At 33.1% G+C, this 19511-nt stretch overlaps 1 protein-coding gene across 1 annotated transcript in view; it reads left to right on the top strand.

Annotated features, from left to right (window-relative positions):
- Positions 1–4: 4 nt before the first annotated feature.
- The window catches only part of LOC146478525 (uncharacterized), a 35043-nt gene continuing 15536 nt past the window's right edge, over positions 5–19511 (top strand). The window contains exons 1-5 of the mRNA XM_085112107.1: positions 5–140; positions 1256–1609; positions 2131–2157; positions 2737–2929; positions 3573–3719. Coding sequence (XP_084968233.1) covers positions 130–140; positions 1256–1609; positions 2131–2157; positions 2737–2929; positions 3573–3719 — 732 coding nt within the window. The 5' untranslated portion in view covers positions 5–129. The remainder of the gene's footprint in view (positions 141–1255; positions 1610–2130; positions 2158–2736; positions 2930–3572; positions 3720–19511) is intronic.

The following is a 19511-nucleotide window of genomic DNA, read 5'->3' as shown; positions in this document are numbered from 1 at the left end:
ATACTTGTTTTCTTTGTCGGCCGCTATCTGGTTGAACTCAAACAAATTTGTTGCGTTAATCAACGGTTAAAAAAAACGCAAGATATTGGTGCCGATGGAGCTCGATCACGTTATTGGAAAATAATTTCAATGTACCTCAGGTAAACCAGTCTTTTAGGACTAGTTATAGGGAAGTCAACATATATATTAAAGATTAGTCAGTAATATCTCTACTTGGACTCGTTATTTTCATGAGTCATTAATACTCTCCTGTAGCTATCCAGGTTAAAATATGGAAACCGTCGCTTGGCAATTTAATAAAAACTAAACTAGTGAGCAGCACTCTGCGAACTGTAGTTGTATAACTTCTTTATTTCTCCTACGCGTTTCGTGTGACTAGCGCACACTTCGTCACGGAGTTTAACAATACAACATGATGTGCCTGTATATATACCTAACTCATGCTTAGAGTTTACATATTTTCGTAAAAACACACCTACGGAATTGCATATAGGAAAGACAAACCCTGCGGTAATGCGTCTAGGAAACAGGCGGTAGATTTCGGCAAGGCGTGACATACTTTGTGCGTGATATAATTTTGGGGCCCACAGTTTTAGCTAAAACTCTGGCAGTGTACTTTACAATATTCATACTGCGAGTTGCCACATGGGCCAATGGTGGATCAGTTGCAAACAAGCGAACCCTGATCCCCTCTTTCTTCCATTTTTGTAGCTTCTGTTGTTTTTCTGGGTGGATATTTCTGCTTTTTATTTGGTGTGCATATCTGTCTTTCTTGGATTAACGAAAATGGAAGCTACAAAAATAAAAGATGGAAATAGCAACTACAAATAGAAACTGCTTTGAGGTTACCTTTCACTGTCTGTTTACTCAAATGCTTTTCCTGAGAACTCTCCTTAAGCCATCACATATCTAAAAAGGCCAGTCGGCTGTTCCGATTAGTACAATGTATCAATATGTTTATTTTCCTTACTGTCCTCTATATATTATGCATGCTACTAGTTGGGAGATTTTGTTTAAAAATCAAGGCATTTCATCTTCTGTGATTATTTCCTTTATTCATCTGACTTAAATGTTTTATCGAGCAGCGAGATTATAAGGAGAATTTAGGCCCCTTAGCCTCTTAAGTCATATTTTTTATATATTGAAATCGTCTATCAAATTATAACTTGAGCGATGAATTACAACCAATTGATTCAGTTGTTGTGTTTCCTTTTGACACAGAAAAATAATAGTTTCTCTTGCTTTTGATTTTTAGCGACTACTGGAACAAGCTAGACTTCATAACGCTGGCAGTCTACTTTATAATATTCATACTGCGAGTTGTCACATGGGCCAATGGTGGATCAGTTGCAAACAACCGAGCTCTCATCGTTGCTGGTTATCTCTACAGCTTCAATACACTGTGTCTCACTCTTCGAGCTTTTGGTCACGTCATGGAACAGTCGGAGACGTTTGGAATCACCCAGATTGCCTTGTTCAGCATTCTCAACGACGTTCGCACGGTATTTTGGCAGTTTATGGCGGCAATGTTGGCTTTTTCCGTTGCTATAACTAAAGTTTACGTGTCTGAGAAATCTTTCATTGCAAATGGAAGCGACAGACATGAAATGTAAGTGTCGTTCGGTTACTTTGATCTCATCGTGACCACTTCTTTATTGCTCTGGTTTTACCTTGATCTTGATTTCAATCCTCTGTGTTGATCGTGTTGTTCCCGTTGAAAAGAAACTGCATTTCCTTTTATTTTTTCTCCTACCCTGCGTAAAATGTATACCGGGATTTTGTAAGGGAAGGGGGCGTAGCCCTGCGATAGACTAGAATACGTCCCATGATGCCTCTTTACTTTATGCTCTACCAAAAGCTGAATAATCTCGGGGGTGGGAGTGGTAGTTTGAGTGGCGGGATGCAAGGCTTGTAATGATTAGTAGGGTGCATGCTCGAGAGAATTAGCGAGTGATCCCATTATTGGTTCGAGCTCTTCATTAGCAATTTTCATGGAGTTATAAAACCATAGCTTTCAAACAATCACAGCCCGCATCTGCTAAAGATTATTTTATAATGCGTCTTAGACACAATATAATTGCAGCTTGGTAAATTGAAGTAAATAAATCGCGGTATTTGTTTTGTTTTCAGTGCTTGCACGTCCTCCGGAATTTCATGGTAAGTCCAAGTTGTCGTTTTTATGGTTTGTTTTTTCTCTCTCTTACAAATTAAGGTTTTGATTTTCTCCGGCTATCTTCGTTCACCTTTAGTTTTTTCTTAGTCCCATACTCGTGAACAGCTCTGACTCCCTCAGTATTTGAAGCATTGATTTGATAGCTATGTAATGTTTAAAACCCGAGCAGCAGTGTTTTATCGGGATTTAAAACCACGAGGCGCAGCCGAGTGGTTTTAGACCCGATAAAACACGTGCTGCGAGTTTTTTGAACGGCTTCAAAAACATTCCTGGAAAAGCGTGTGTCGAGAGAGTTCGCAACAATGATGTTTTTGTGAAGGTTGGAAATTAGCATGCGAGAAAAACATTAAACAACGCATACTAATAAGGAGGTGGTTTTATCGGGTTTTAAAACCACTGCACATGATGTTTTATCGACCATTTGATAGGTCAATGGGCTTATGAATTATTAATGAGTTTTTGAAATGGAATTTCACGAGTTCCACTTTCTACGGGGACTCAGTTTACTTACTTACTTACTTACTGACTGACTGACTGACTGAATTCATTTATTTATTTTTCAGTTGGTGGTCGATCTTCGTTCACCTCGGTTGGTCTCTGTTAGGTGTATCAGAGGACGTTGATCCTCTGACATCAGTGGATCTCCCTTCAGTAACTCTTGGCCGAATCCTCTTCGCTGCATTTCTGATCATGGGAGTAATCCTTCTCATCAATATGCTGATAGCCTTGTTATCCAATACATACCAACGAACGGAGGTGAGGCAATTAATTTTAGCATTCTACTGGAACAGGTCTAGCCACCAGATAACAATCGTTCTGAGACTACTTTACTTCTAAACGTGTCAAGAAGCTAGGTATCTGTATGCCATTCGGCCAAGTAAAGGCATTCATATGCGATTTTGGCCGATAGAAAAACACAAAAGGAACGTTATAAACAAAACGAGACAAAATTGAAAAGCGATTTCCCATATGATGGCCGCACGCATTAGTGACAGAAAAGAGAGGAAAGAAGCCGTGTGGCCCTTCTAGAAACATTTAAGACCCTTCTCGGTCCGATTTAAAAAAATGCCATTTTTACATTCAACTGGACAATAATAAATAATTCGTACAATAAAATGTTTAACCACTGCGTTACGTTTGGCCAGGTGGGAAAATCTTTAACTGTCGATCTATAGACACGTTTGTTGTTTGGAGTTGTTTCAAAAAAAGATTTTTGTCATCATCATCATCATGGTGCACGGACCTCGAACCAAATATTTTTCTGTCCGGAACTCTCATGTATATTATTTTATTTATTTCCTCTTGAGTGATATTCCACTTATGTAATATAACTTTTTAGAACTTTTAGGCTTTTCAACTAGATCCCACAAGTATTAATTCGTCCGTTTGTTTCTGCCAGGAAAATGCGATAATGGAGTGGTCGTTCAAAAGAGCCATTACAGTTCAGACATACGGTGACTATGATCCAATTCCAGTACCTCTTAATATCATATACAGAATCTTCATCATGCTTCGTAGGCTGGTCAGGGTGAACGAGACGACGAAGGTAGGAGTAGTGAAGATTATGGCAAAACGTTTTGGTTTTACTTTTTCTGTTTTCGGTTTTTTTATACATCAACGGCGTAGCAGTCAGGGACAGTAAAAGTAAACAACCAAACAAAACAAAAAACAAAGGCTTTAAAATGTTATGTGTTTCCTAGGCCTTGATCAAACGGCGCGTGATTGTCTATGATAGTTAATGATGGTCAAAACTATCATCCACTTTTATCATGCGTGTGATCAAACTGGAAAAACAATAAACTGTCATGAAGAATTTGAACATACTCAAAGTGATGAAGGATAGTTGGTGATAGTCGATGATTGTGCATGATAGTTGTTGGTCAAAGCAGAGAGCGAGTTTTAACTATTATTGCCTATCATGCGCCCTTTGACCAGGAACTTTAGTATTGCAACTACGGTCGAACCTCCGTAAGAGACCACCCACAATGCCAACATTTAGTGGTCGCTTACGGGAGGTGATCGCTTATGAGAGTCGAACCAGATGGGGGCTCTTCCGAAAACACATCTTACATCTACTTATTGGAAGAGAATTCATTGGCTGAATTTTGCTAGTTACAATACCAGCAGTGCCAGGTCGTCACTAAAAGTTCCCCGTAAACTATGAGCAGCGTAGTACATACAGCGAACATGAAGATTAGACCATCTGTCCAGTGGTCGCAAACAAGAGATTAAAAACAACGAAAACTTAAGATAACGTAACCTAAAAAGTGCTCGCGGTCGCTTTTGAGAGCTGGTCGTTTACGACAAGTTCCAACTGTACAGAATTCCCCAGAGAAAATGCTTAAAGGAGGCGATCGCACATTGGCGTTTGACAGTAATACTATACACTATGAAATTCGATCAACAAAAGCTTATTATATGCCTTATATGAATATTTGGGCGGTTTGGAGGCCAGATTGGTGTTGGTGTCAATTTAGTCTAATTTTGGTGCTAGTATATACTATGAAATTCTACCGACTACGGGTAATAGGACATTTTCACCATGGTGTCATTTTATTACAACTGCCAGAATCCTTTTGGTGTTTGTTTTCTCATGCTAATTAGAGCTATTGTTCTTTGCTGTCCTCTGGGATTACAAAATTCGAATTTGAAATGGAAATCGAAGTGAATTGTGGTGGTTGTAGTAAAATGACGCCATCATGAAAGTGGCCTATTCTATGCCTAATACCAAAATTTTGGCGCTTTGGAGGTCAGGTTGGTGTTGGTGCCAATTTAACCTCATTTTGATCCTAATACTATAGACTATAAAATTCGGCCAAAAAAGGAAATTCTATGCATAATATCAGACATTATGCGGTGTGAAGGTCAGGTTGGTGTTGTCAATTTAGCCTAATTTTGCTCTCAATACTATAGACTATAACATTAGACCAAACAAAGTAAATTCTATGCATAATATCACAATTTGGGCAGTTGGAGGTGAGGTTGGTGTTCATGTCAATTCAGCCCAATTTTGATCCTAATACTATACATTATGAAATTCGACCTGCAGAAGGTAATTCTATGCCTAATATCAAAATTTGGGCGGTTTGGAGGCCACATTGGTGTTGCTGACAATTTAGCCTAATTTTGATCGTAACACTTTGAACGTCAGGTTAGTGTTGGTATTAATTTAACCTAATTTTGACCCTAATACTATAGACTATAAAATTCAAACAAACAAAAAAAAAATGGACATTCTATGCATATTATCAAAATTTGGGCGGTTTAGGTTTTCATCCTAAGATTATAGACTATGGACGTTTGCCTAATTTTCATCCTAAGACTATAGACTATGGATTTTGGCCTAATTTTCATCCTAATACTTTAAAGTGCCTATCACCCGTACACAGTTTTAATGAATTTCGAAAATTTATGCATGTCTAAGACGCTTTGCGAAGAAATAAATCGTATTTCATGTTTCGTTTTGTTTTTATCAGACGACAAAATCGCCCAAACTAGGCCGTTTTCCGCCATATTGAATACAAAAAGGAGCAGTTGAGTGACTCGGTTCTAACAAGCTTGTGACGTCGACCCGGTATCTCAGCCCACGCTCAGCCACAGAGCATTTGCTCATTTGTCACTACCTTCTCTGTACTGAACTTGGAATGTGCCAGGAAGGTATGTGGTAGGTGAATATGCTGCCTTCTCAGTTATGTAGAAGATATAGTTCTGAACGCTATACTGTTCGATAATGATAAAGCAAGGAAATGCAGAAAGAAATAGATCGATTTCATGAAACAAAAGCGGGCTAACCCGGAAAATCGTCAATATGCTCCAAGCACTTCACGAACGACGACTTCATGCGTCAGAGACACAATATCTTGCCACAAAAACAAATGGCTGGGCCCCGCAATACAAAAACTGTAAGAAAAGCCGACCTTTCGAGCAGTATTTTGAACAGTACAGTGTATGTATGTATGTATGAGAATCGACGCATGAAGTCGTCGTTCGCGAAGTGCTTGGAGCATATTGACGATTTTCCGGGTTAGCCCGCTTTTGTTTCATGAAATCGATCTATTTCTTTCTGCATTTCCTTGCTTTATCATTATCGAACAGTATAGCGTTCAGGGCTGAGTTGCTCGAAGCATGGTTAGCGCTAACCATTGGTTAAGAGGTATCAAAACCTATAGGTTGTCATGGTATTTAACCCGGGTTAGCGCTAACCATGCTTCGAGCAACTGGGCCCAGAACTATATCTTCTACATAACTGAGAAGGCAGCATATTCACCTACCACATACCTTCCTGGCACATTCCAAGTTCCGCACAGAGAATGCAGTGACAAATGAGCAAATGCTCTGTGGCTGAGCGTGGACTGAGATACCGGGTCGACGTCACAAGCTTGTTAGAACCGAGTCACTCAACTGCTCCTTTTTGTATTCAATATGGCGGAAAACGGCCTAGTTTGGGCGATTTTGTTGTCTGATAAAAACAAAACGAAACATGGCATACGATTTATTTCTTCGCAAAGCGTCTTAGACATGCATAAATTTTCGAAATTCATTAAAACTGTGTAAGGGTGATAAGCACTTTAACACTATACAGTATGGATTTTGGATTGATTTCCATCCTAAGACTATAGACTATCGATATTAGCCTAATTTTCGTCCTAAGACTAGAGTCCATGGATTTTGGCCTAATTTTCATCATAAAACTATTGACTATGAATTTTGGCCTAATTATAGTCTTAATACTATATACTATGGATTTTGGCCTAATTTTCATCCTGACACTATAGACAATGGATTTTGTCCTAATTTTCATCCTAAGACTATAGACCTTGGATGTTGGACTAATTTTCATCCTAAGACTATAGACCATAGATTTTGGCCTAATATCCATCCTAACACTATAGACTATGGATTTTTGCGTAATTTCCATTTTAACATTATACACTATGAATTTTGGACTAATTTTCATCCAAAGACTGTAGACTATGGATTTTGGACTTATTTTTATCCTAATACTATGGGCTATGGATTTCTAACTAATTTTCATCCTAATACTATAGACTAAGGACTTTGGCCTAATTTTAATCCTAAGACTATAGATTATTGATTTTTGACTATTTTCATCCTAATACTATAGACTATGGATGTTTGCCTAATTATAATCCTAATACTATAGACTATAGATTTTTTCCTACTTTTGATCCTAAGACTATACACTATGGATTTTGGCCTAATTACTAGCCTAATACTATAGACTATGGATTTTCGACTAATTTTCAGTGAATACTATAGACTATAGACTTTGGCCTAATTTTCATCCTAATACTATATGCTATGGATTTTAGCCTAATTTTCATCCTAATATTATACACTATAGATTTCGATCAAATTTTCTTTCTAATAATATACACTATGGAGTTGCATTAATTCTCAACCTAAGACTATAGACTATGGATTTCAGCCTAATTATAATCCTAATACTATCACTATGGATTTTGGCCTAACTTTCGTCCTAATACTATAGACTATAGATTTTGAGCTAATTTTCATTCAAAGACATAGACTATGGATTTTGGACTTATTTTTATCCTAATACTATGGGCTATGGATTTCTGACCAATTTTCATCCTAAGACTACAGACTATAGATTTAAGCCTAATTTTAATCCTAATACTACAGACTATGGATTTTGGAATAATTTCACCCTAATACTCAAGACTATGAATTTTGGCCTAATTTTTATCTTAACACTATATACTATGGATTTAGGACTAATTTTTATCCTAGGACTGTAGACTATGGAATTCTGCCTAATTCTAGTTCTTATATTATATACTATGGATTTTGGCCTAATTATCAACCTAATACTATGCACTATGGATTTTGGCCTAATTTTAATCCAAGGAATATAGACTATGTATTTTCGCGTAATTTACATCTTAACATTATGCACTATGGATTTTGGACTAATTTTGATCCAAAGACTATAGAAAATATATTTTTTGCTAATTTTATTCCTAATACCTTAGACTGTAGACACTATGAATTGTGGCCTCATTTTCTTCCCAATACTATACACTATCGATTTTTGAGTAATTTTCTTCCTAAGACCATAGACTATAGATTTTAGCCTTATGTTCATCCTAATACTATACACGACGGATTTTGGCCTAATTTTCATCCTAATGCTATAGGCTATGGATTTTGGCCTAATTTTGATCCTAATACTATAGACTATAGATTTCCGCCTAATTTTCATCCTTATACTATAGACTATGTATTTTGCCCTAATTTTCATCCTAATACTATAGACTACGTAGTTTGGCCTAATTTTCATTCTAATACTATAGACTATGGATTTTGGCCTAATTTTCATCCTTATACTATAGACTATGTATTTAGCCTAATTTTCATCCTAAAACTATAGACCATAGATTTTGACCTAATTTTCATCCTGATACCATAGACTATAGATTTTGGCCTAATTTTCCTCCTTATACTATAGACTATGTATTTTGGCCTAATTTTCATCCTAATACTATAGACTATGTATTTTGGCCTAATTTTCATCCTAATACTATAGACTATGGATTTTGGCCTAATTTTCATCCTAATACTATAGACTATGTATTTTGGCCTAATTTTAATCCTAATACTATAGACTATGGATTTTGGCCTAATTTTCATCCTAATACTATAGACTATGGATTTTGGCCTAATTTTCATCCTAATACTATAGACTATGGATTTTAGCCTAATTTTCATCCTAAAACTATAGACTATGGATTTTGGCCTAATTTTCATCCTAATACTATAGACTATGCATTTTGGCTTCATTTTCATCTTAATACTATAGACCATAGATGTTTGTCCAATTATAATCCTAATACTATACACCATAGATTTGGGCCTTATTTTCATCCTTATACAATAGACTATGTATTTTGGCCTAATTTTCATCCTGAAACAATAGACTATGCATTTTTCCCTAATTTTCATCTTAATACTATAGACTATGGATTTTGGCCTAATTTCCATCCTCATACTATAGACTATGGATTTTGGCCTAATTTTCTTCCTAAAACTATAGACTATAGATTTTGGCCTAATTTTCATTCTAATACTACAGACTATGTATTTTGGGCTAATTTTCATCCTCAAACTATAGACCATAGATTTTGGCCTAATTTTCATCCTTATACTATAGACTATGTATTTTGGCTTAATTTTCATCCTAATACTATAGACCATAGATGTTTGTCCAATTATAATCCTAATACTATACACCATAGATTTGGGCCTTATCTTCATCCTTATACAATAGACTATGTATTTTGGACTAATTTTCATCCTGAAACAATAGACCATGCATTTTTGCCTAATATTCATCTTAATACTATAGACTATGGATTTTGGCCTAATTTTCATCCTTATACTATAGACCATGTATTTTGGCCTAATTTTCATCCTAAAACTATAGGCTATGGATTTTGGCGTAATTTTCATCCTAATACTATAGACTATGTATTTTGGCCTAATTTCCATCCTAATACTGAAGACCATAGATTTTGGCCTAACTTTCATCCTTATACTATAGACTATAAATTTTGGCCTAATTTTCATCCTAATACTATAGACTATAGATTTTGCCCTAATTTTCATCCTAATACTATAGACTATGGATTTCGGCCGAATTTTCATCCTTATACTATAGACTATGTATTTTGGCCTAATTTCCATCCTAATACTGTAGACCATAGATTTTGGCCTAATTTTCATCCTTATACTATAGACTATGTATTTTGGCCTAATTTTCATCCTAATACTATAGACTATAGATTTTGGCCTAATTTTCATCCTAATACTATAGACTATGGATTTTGGCCTAAGTTTCCTCCATATACTATAGACTATATATTTAGGCTAATTTTCATCCTAAAACTATAGACCATAGATTTTGGCCTAATTTTTATGCTGATACCATAGACTATCGATTTTGGCCTAATTTTCATCCTTATACTATAGACTATGTATTTTGGCCTAATTTTCATCCTAAAACTATAGACTATGGATTTTCGCCTAATTTTCATCCTAATACTATAGACTAAGGATTTTGGCCTAATTCTTATCCTAAAACTATAGACCATGGATTTTGGCCTAATTTTCATCTTAATACTATAGACTATGTATTTTGGCCTAATTTTCATCCTAATACTATAAACTATGTATTTTGGCCTAATTTTCATCTTTATACTACAGACTATGTATTTTGGCCTAATTTTCATCCTGAAACAATAGACTATGCATTTTTGCCTAATTTTTATCCTAATACTAAAGACTATGTATTTTGGCTTAATTTTCATCCTAATACTATAGACCATAGATGTTTGTCCAATTATAATCCTAATACTATACACCATAGATTTGGGCCTTATTTTCATCCTTATACAATAGACTATGTATTTTGGCCTAATTTTCATCCTGAAACAAGAGACTATCCATTTTTGCCTAATTTTCATCATAATACTATAGACTATGTATTTTGGCTTAATTTTCATCCTAATACTATAGACCATAGATGTTTGTCCAATTATAATCCTAATACTATACACCATAGATTTGGGCCTTATTTTCATCCTTATAGAATAGACTATGTATTTTGGCCTAATTTTCATCCTGAAACAATAGACTATGCATTTTTGCCTAATTTTCATCATAATACTATAGACTATGTATTTTGGCTTAATTTTCATCCTAATACTATAGACCATAGATGTTTGTCCAATTATAATCCTAATACTATACACCATAGATTTGGGCCTTATTTTCATCCTTATACAGTAGACTATCTATTTTGGACTAATTTTCATCCTGAAACAATAGACTATGCATTTTTGCCTAATTTTCATCCTAATACTATAGACTATGGGTTTTGGCCTAATTTCTATCCTAATACTGTAGACCATAGATTTTGGCCTAATTTTCATCCTTATACTATAGACTATGTATTTTGGCCTAATTTTCATCCTAATACTATAGACTATGGATATTGGCCTAATTTTCATTCTAATACTATAGACTATAGATTTTGGCCTAATTTTCATCCTAATACTATAGACTATGGATTTTTGCCTAATTTTCATCCTTATACTATAGACTATGGATTTAGGCTAATTTTTATCCTAATACTATAGACCATAGATTTTGGCCTAATTTTCATGCTGATACCATAGACTATCGATTTTGGCCTAATTTTCCTCCTTATACTATAGACTATGTATTTTGGCCTTATTTTCATCTTAAAACTATAGACTATGGGTTTTCGCCTAATTTTCATCCTAATACTATAGACTATGGATTTTGGCCTAATTTTCATCCTAAAACTATAGACTATGGATTTTGGCCTAATTTTCATCCTAATACTATAGACTATGGATTTTGGCCTAATTTTCATCCTAATACTATAGACTATGGATTTTAGCCTAATTTTCATCCTAAAACTATAGACTATGGATTTTGGCCTAATTTTCATCCTAATACTATAGACTATGGATTTTGGCCTAATTTTCATCCTAATACTATAGACTATGGATTTTAGCCTAATTTTCATCCTAAAACTATAGACTATGGATTTTGGCCTAATTTTCATCCTAATACTATAGACTATGCATTTTGGCTTCATTTTCATCTTAATACTATAGACCATAGATGTTTGTCCAATTATAATCCTAATACTATACACCATAGATTTGGGCCTTATTTTCATCCTTCTACAATAGACTATGTATTTTGGCCTAATTTTCATCCTGAAACAATAGACTATGCATTTTTCCCTAATTTTCATCTTAATACTATAGACTATGGATTTTGGCCTAATTTCCATCCTCATACTATAGACTATGGATTTTGGCCTAATTTTCTTCCTAAAACTATAGACTATAGATTTTGGCCTAATTTTCATTCTAATACTACAGACTATGTATTTTGGGCTAATTTTCATCCTCAAACTATAGACCATAGATTTTGGCCTAATTTTCATCCTTATACTATAGACTATGTATTTTGGCTTAATTTTCATCCTAATACTATAGACCATAGATGTTTGTCCAATTATAATCCTAATACTATACACCATAGATTTGGGCCTTATCTTCATCCTTATACAATAGACTATGTATTTTGGACTAATTTTCATCCTGAAACAATAGACCATGCATTTTTGCCTAATATTCATCTTAATACTATAGACTATGGATTTTGGCCTAATTTTCATCCTTATACTATAGACCATGTATTTTGGCCTAATTTTCATCCTAAAACTATAGGCTATGGATTTTGGCCTAATTTTCATCCTAATACTATAGACTATGTATTTTGGCCTAATTTCCATCCTAATACTGAAGACCATAGATTTTGGCCTAACTTTCATCCTTATACTATAGACTATAAATTTTGGCCTAATTTTCATCCTAATACTATAGACTATAGATTTTGCCCTAATTTTCATCCTAATACTATAGACTATGGATTTCGGCCGAATTTTCATCCTTATACTATAGACTATGTATTTTGGCCTAATTTCCATCCTAATACTGTAGACCATAGATTTTGGCCTAATTTTCATCCTTATACTATAGACTATGTATTTTGGCCTAATTTTCATCCTAATACTATAGACTATAGATTTTGGCCTAATTTTCATCCTAATACTATAGACTATGGATTTTGGCCTAAGTTTCCTCCATATACTATAGACTATATATTTAGGCTAATTTTCATCCTAAAACTATAGACCATAGATTTTGGCCTAATTTTTATGCTGATACCATAGACTATCGATTTTGGCCTAATTTTCATCCTTATACTATAGACTATGTATTTTGGCCTAATTTTCATCCTAAAACTATAGACTATGGATTTTCGCCTAATTTTCATCCTAATACTATAGACTAAGGATTTTGGCCTAATTCTTATCCTAAAACTATAGACCATGGATTTTGGCCTAATTTTCATCTTAATACTATAGACTATGTATTTTGGCCTAATTTTCATCCTAATACTATAAACTATGTATTTTGGCCTAATTTTCATCTTTATACTACAGACTATGTATTTTGGCCTAATTTTCATCCTGAAACAATAGACTATGCATTTTTGCCTAATTTTTATCCTAATACTAAAGACTATGTATTTTGGCTTAATTTTCATCCTAATACTATAGACCATAGATGTTTGTCCAATTATAATCCTAATACTATACACCATAGATTTGGGCCTTATTTTCATCCTTATACAATAGACTATGTATTTTGGCCTAATTTTCATCCTGAAACAAGAGACTATCCATTTTTGCCTAATTTTCATCATAATACTATAGACTATGTATTTTGGCTTAATTTTCATCCTAATACTATAGACCATAGATGTTTGTCCAATTATAATCCTAATACTATACACCATAGATTTGGGCCTTATTTTCATCCTTATAGAATAGACTATGTATTTTGGCCTAATTTTCATCCTGAAACAATAGACTATGCATTTTTGCCTAATTTTCATCATAATACTATAGACTATGTATTTTGGCTTAATTTTCATCCTAATACTATAGACCATAGATGTTTGTCCAATTATAATCCTAATACTATACACCATAGATTTGGGCCTTATTTTCATCCTTATACAGTAGACTATCTATTTTGGACTAATTTTCATCCTGAAACAATAGACTATGCATTTTTGCCTAATTTTCATCCTAATACTATAGACTATGGGTTTTGGCCTAATTTCTATCCTAATACTGTAGACCATAGATTTTGGCCTAATTTTCATCCTTATACTATAGACTATGTATTTTGGCCTAATTTTCATCCTAATACTATAGACTATGGATATTGGCCTAATTTTCATTCTAATACTATAGACTATAGATTTTGGCCTAATTTTCATCCTAATACTATAGACTATGGATTTTTGCCTAATTTTCATCCTTATACTATAGACTATGGATTTAGGCTAATTTTTATCCTAATACTATAGACCATAGATTTTGGCCTAATTTTCATGCTGATACCATAGACTATCGATTTTGGCCTAATTTTCCTCCTTATACTATAGACTATGTATTTTGGCCTTATTTTCATCTTAAAACTATAGACTATGGGTTTTCGCCTAATTTTCATCCTAATACTATAGACTATGGATTTTGGCCTAATTTTCATCCTAAAACTATAGACTATGGATTTTGGCCTAATTTTCATCCTAATACTATAGACTATGTATTTTGGCCTAATTTTCATCCTAATACTATAGACTATGTATTTTGGCCTAATTTTCATCCTAATACTATAGACTATGGATTTTGGCCTAATTTTCATCCTAATACTATAGACTATGGATTTTGGCCTAATTTTCATCCTAAGACTATAGACTATGGATTTTGGCCTAATTTTCATCCTAATACTATAGACTATGTATTTTGGCTTCATTTTCATCTTAATACTATAGACCATAGATGTTTGTCCAATTATAATCCTAATACTATACACCATAGATTTGGGCCTTATTTTCATCCTTATACAATAGACTATGTATTTTGGCCTAATTTTCATCCTGAAACAATAGACTATGCATTTTTGCCTAATTTTCATCTTAATACTATAGACTATGGATTTTGGCCTAATTTCCATCCTCATACTATAGACTATGGATTTTGGCCTAATTTTCTTCCTAAAACTATAGACTATGGATTTTGGCCTAATTTTCATTCTAATACTACAGACTATGTATTTTGGGCTAGTTTTCATCCTCAAACTATAGACCATAGATTTTGGCCTAATTTTCATCCTTATACTATAGACTATGTATTTTGGCTTAATTTTCATCCTAATATTATAGACCATAGATGTTTGTCCAATTATAATCCTAATACTATACACCATAGATTTGGGCCTTATTTTCATCCTTATACAATAGACTATGTATTTTGGACTAATTTTCATCCTGAAACAATAGACCATGCATTTGTCCCTAATTTTCATCTTAATACTATAGACTATGGATTTTGGCCTAATTTTCATCCTTATACTATAGACCATGTATTTTGGCCTAATTTTCATCCTAAAACTATAGGCTATGGATTTTGGCCTAATTTTCATCCTAATACTATAGACTATGTATTTTGGCCTAATTTCCATCCTAATACTGTAGACCATAGATTTTGGCCTAACTTTCATCCTTATACTATAGACTATGTATTTTGGCCTAATTTTCATCCTAATACTATAGACTATAGATTTTGGCCTAATTTTCATCCTAATACTATAGACTATGGATTTCGGCCGAATTTTCATCCTTATACTATAGACTATGTATTTTGGCCTAATTTCCATCCTAATACTGTAGACCATAGATTTTGGCCTAATTTTTATCCTTATACTATAGACTATGTATTTTGGCCTAATTTTCATCCTAATACTATAGACTATAGATTTTGGCCTAATTTTCATCCTAATACTATAGAATATGGATTTTGGCCTAAGTTTCCTCCATATACTATAGACTATATATTTAGGCTAATTTTCATCCTAAAACTATAGACCATAGATTTTGGCCTAATTTTTATGCTGATACCATAGACTATTGATTTTGGCCTAATTTTCATCCTTATACTATAGACTATGTATTTTGGCCTAATTTTCATCCTAAAACTATAGACTATGGATTTTCGCCTAATTTTCATCCTAATACTATAGACTAAGGATTTTGGCCTAATTCTTATCCTAAAACTATAGACCATGGATTTTGGCCTAATTTTCATCTTAATACTATAGACTATGTATTTTAGCCTAATTTTCATCCTAATACTATAAACTATGTATTTTGGCCTAATTTTCATCTTTATACTACAGACTATGTATTTTGGCCTAATTTTCATCCTGAAACAATAGACTATGCATTTTTGCCTAATTTTTATCCTAATACTATAGACTATGTATTTTGGCTTAATTTTCATCCTAATACTATAGACCATAGATGTTTGTCCAATTATAATCCTAATACTATACACCATAGATTTGGGCCTTATTTTCATCCTTATACAATAGACTATGTATTTTGGCCTAATTTTCATCCTGAAACAATAGACTATGCCTTTTCGCCTAATTTTCATCATAATACTATAGACTATGTATTTTGGCTTAATTTTCATCCTAATACTATAGACCATAGATGTTTGTCCAATTATAATCCTAATACTATACACCATAGATTTGGGCCTTATTTTCATCCTTATACAATAGACTATGTATTTTGGCCTAATTTTCATCCTGAAACAATAGACTATGCATTTTTGCCTAATTTTCATCCTAATACTATAGACTATGGGTTTTGGCCTAATTTCTATCCTAATACTGTAGACCATAGATTTTGGCCTAATTTTCATCCTTATACTATAGACTATGTATTTTGGCCTAATTTTCATCCTAATACTATAGACTATGGATATTGGCCTAATTTTCATTCTAATACTATAGACTATAGATTTTGGCCTAATTTTCATCCTAATACTATAGACTATGGATTTTTGCCTAATTTTCATCCTTATACTATAGACTATGGATTTAGGCTAATTTTCATCCTAATACTATAGACCATAGATTTTGGCCTAATTTTCATGCTGATACCATAGACTATCGATTTTGGCCTAATTTTCCTCCTTATACTATAGACTATGTATTTTGGCCTTATTTTCATCTTAAAACTATAGACTATGGGTTTTCGCCTAATTTTCATCCTAATACTATAGACTATGGATTTTGGCCTAATTTTCATCCTAAAACTATAGACTATGGATTTTGGCCTAATTTTCATCCTAATACTATAGACTATGTATTTTGGCCTAATTTTCATCCTAATACTATAGACTATGTATTTTGGCCTAATTTTCATCCTAATACGATAGACTATGGATTTTGGCCTAATTTTCATCCTAATACTATAGACTATGGATTCTGGCCTAATTTTCATCCTAATACTATAGACTATGGATTTTGGCCTAATTTTCATCCTAAAACTATAGACTATGGATTTTGGCCTAATTTTCATCCTAATACTATAGACTATGTATTTTGGCTTAATTTTCATCTTAATTCTATAGACCATAGATGTTTGTCCAATTATAATCCTAATACTATACACCATAGATTTGGGCCTTATTTTCATCCTTATCCAATAGACTATGTATTTTGGCCTAATTTTCATCCTGAAACAATAGACTATGCATTTTTGCCTAATTTTCATCTTAATACTATAGACTATGGATTTTGGCCTAATTTCCATCCTCATACTATAGACTATGGATTTTGGCCTAATTTTCTTCCTAAAACTATAGACTATGGATTTTGGCCTAATTTTCATTCTAATACTACAGACTATGTATTTTGGGCTAATTTTCATCCTCAAACTATAGACCATAGATTTTGGCCTAATTTTCATCCTTATACTATAGACTATGTATTTTGGCTTAATTTTCATCCTAATACTATAGACCATAGATGTTTGTCCAATTATAATCCTAAAACTATACACCATAGATTTGGGCCTTATTTTCATCCTTATACAATAGACTATGTATTTTGGACTAATTTTCATCCTGAAACAATAGACCATGCATTTTTGCCTAATTTTCATCTTAATACTATAGACTATGGATTTTGGCCTAATTTTCATCCTTATACTATAGACTATGTATTTTGGCCTAATTTTCATCCTAAAACTATAGACTATGGATTTTCGCCTAATTTTCATCCTAATACTATAGACTAAGGATTTTGGCCTAATTCTTATCCTAAAACTATAGACCATGGATTTTGGCCTAATTTTCATCTTAATACTATAGACTATGTATTTTGGCCTAATTTTCATCCTAATACTATAAACTATGTATTTTGGCCTAATTTTCATCTTTATACTACAGACTATGTATTTTGGCCTAATTTTCATCCTGAAACAATAGACTATGCATTTTTGCCTAATTTTTATCCTAATACTATAGACTATGTATTTTGGCTTAATTTTCATCCTAATACTATAGACCATAGATGTTTGTCCAATTATAATCCTAATACTATACACCATAGATTTGGGCCTTATTTTCATCCTTATACAATAGGCTATGTATTTTGGCCTAATTTTCATCCTGAAACAATAGACTATGCATTTTTGCCTAATTTTCATCATAATACTATAGACTATGTAATTTGGCTTAATTTTCATCCTAATACTATAGACCATAGATGTTTGTCCAATTATAATCCTAATACTATACACCATAGATTTGGGCCTTATTTTCATCCTTATACAATAGACTATGTATTTTGGCCTAATTTTCATCCTAAAACAATAGACTATGCATTTTTGCCTAAATTTCATCATAATACTATAGACTATGTATTTTGGCTTAATTTTCATCCTAATGCTATAGACCATAGATGTTTGTCCAATTATAATCCTAATACTATACACCATAGATTTGGGCCTTATTTTCATCCTTATACAATAGACTATGTATTTTGGACTAATTTTCATCCTGAAACAATAGACTATGCATTTTTGCCTAATTTTCATCCTAATACTATAGACTATGGGTTTTGGCCTAATTTCTATGCTAATACTGTAGACCATAGATTTTGGCCTAATTTTCATCCTTATACTATAGACTATGTATTTTGGCCTAATTTTCATCCTAATACTATAGACTATGGATATTGGCCTAATTTTCATTCTAATACTATAGACTATAGATTTTGGCCTAATTTTCATCCTAATACTATAGACTATGGATTTTTGCCTAATTTTCATCCTTATACTATAGACTATGGATTTAGGCTAATTTTCATCCTAATACTATAGACCATAGATTTTGGCCTAATTTTTATGCTGATACCATAGACTATCGATTTTGGCCTAATTTTCCTCCTTATACTATAGACTATGTATTTTAACCTTATTTTCATCTTAAAACTATAGACTATGGGTTCTCGCCTAATTTTCATCCTAATACTATAGACTATGGATTTTGGCCTAATTTTCATCCTAAAACTATAGACTATGGATTTTGGCCTAATTTTCATCCTAATACTATAGACTATGTATTTTGGTCTAATTTTCATCCTAATACTATAGACTATGTATTTTGGCCTAATTTTCATCCTAATACTATAGACTATGGATTTTGGCCTAATTTTCATCCTAATACTATAGACTATGGATTTTGGCCTAATTTTCATCCTAAAACTATAGACTATGGATTTTGGCCTAATTTTAATCCTAATACTGTAGACTATGTATT

Source organism: Pavona decussata, unplaced genomic scaffold, assembly GCF_977016875.1.
Source record: "Pavona decussata unplaced genomic scaffold, jaPavDecu1.1 SCAFFOLD_64, whole genome shotgun sequence".
In the NCBI taxonomy this organism is placed as follows: domain Eukaryota; kingdom Metazoa; phylum Cnidaria; class Anthozoa; order Scleractinia; family Agariciidae; genus Pavona; species Pavona decussata.
Note: the sequence above shows the minus strand (reverse complement) of the source record. Positions and strands in the feature narration are given on the sequence as shown.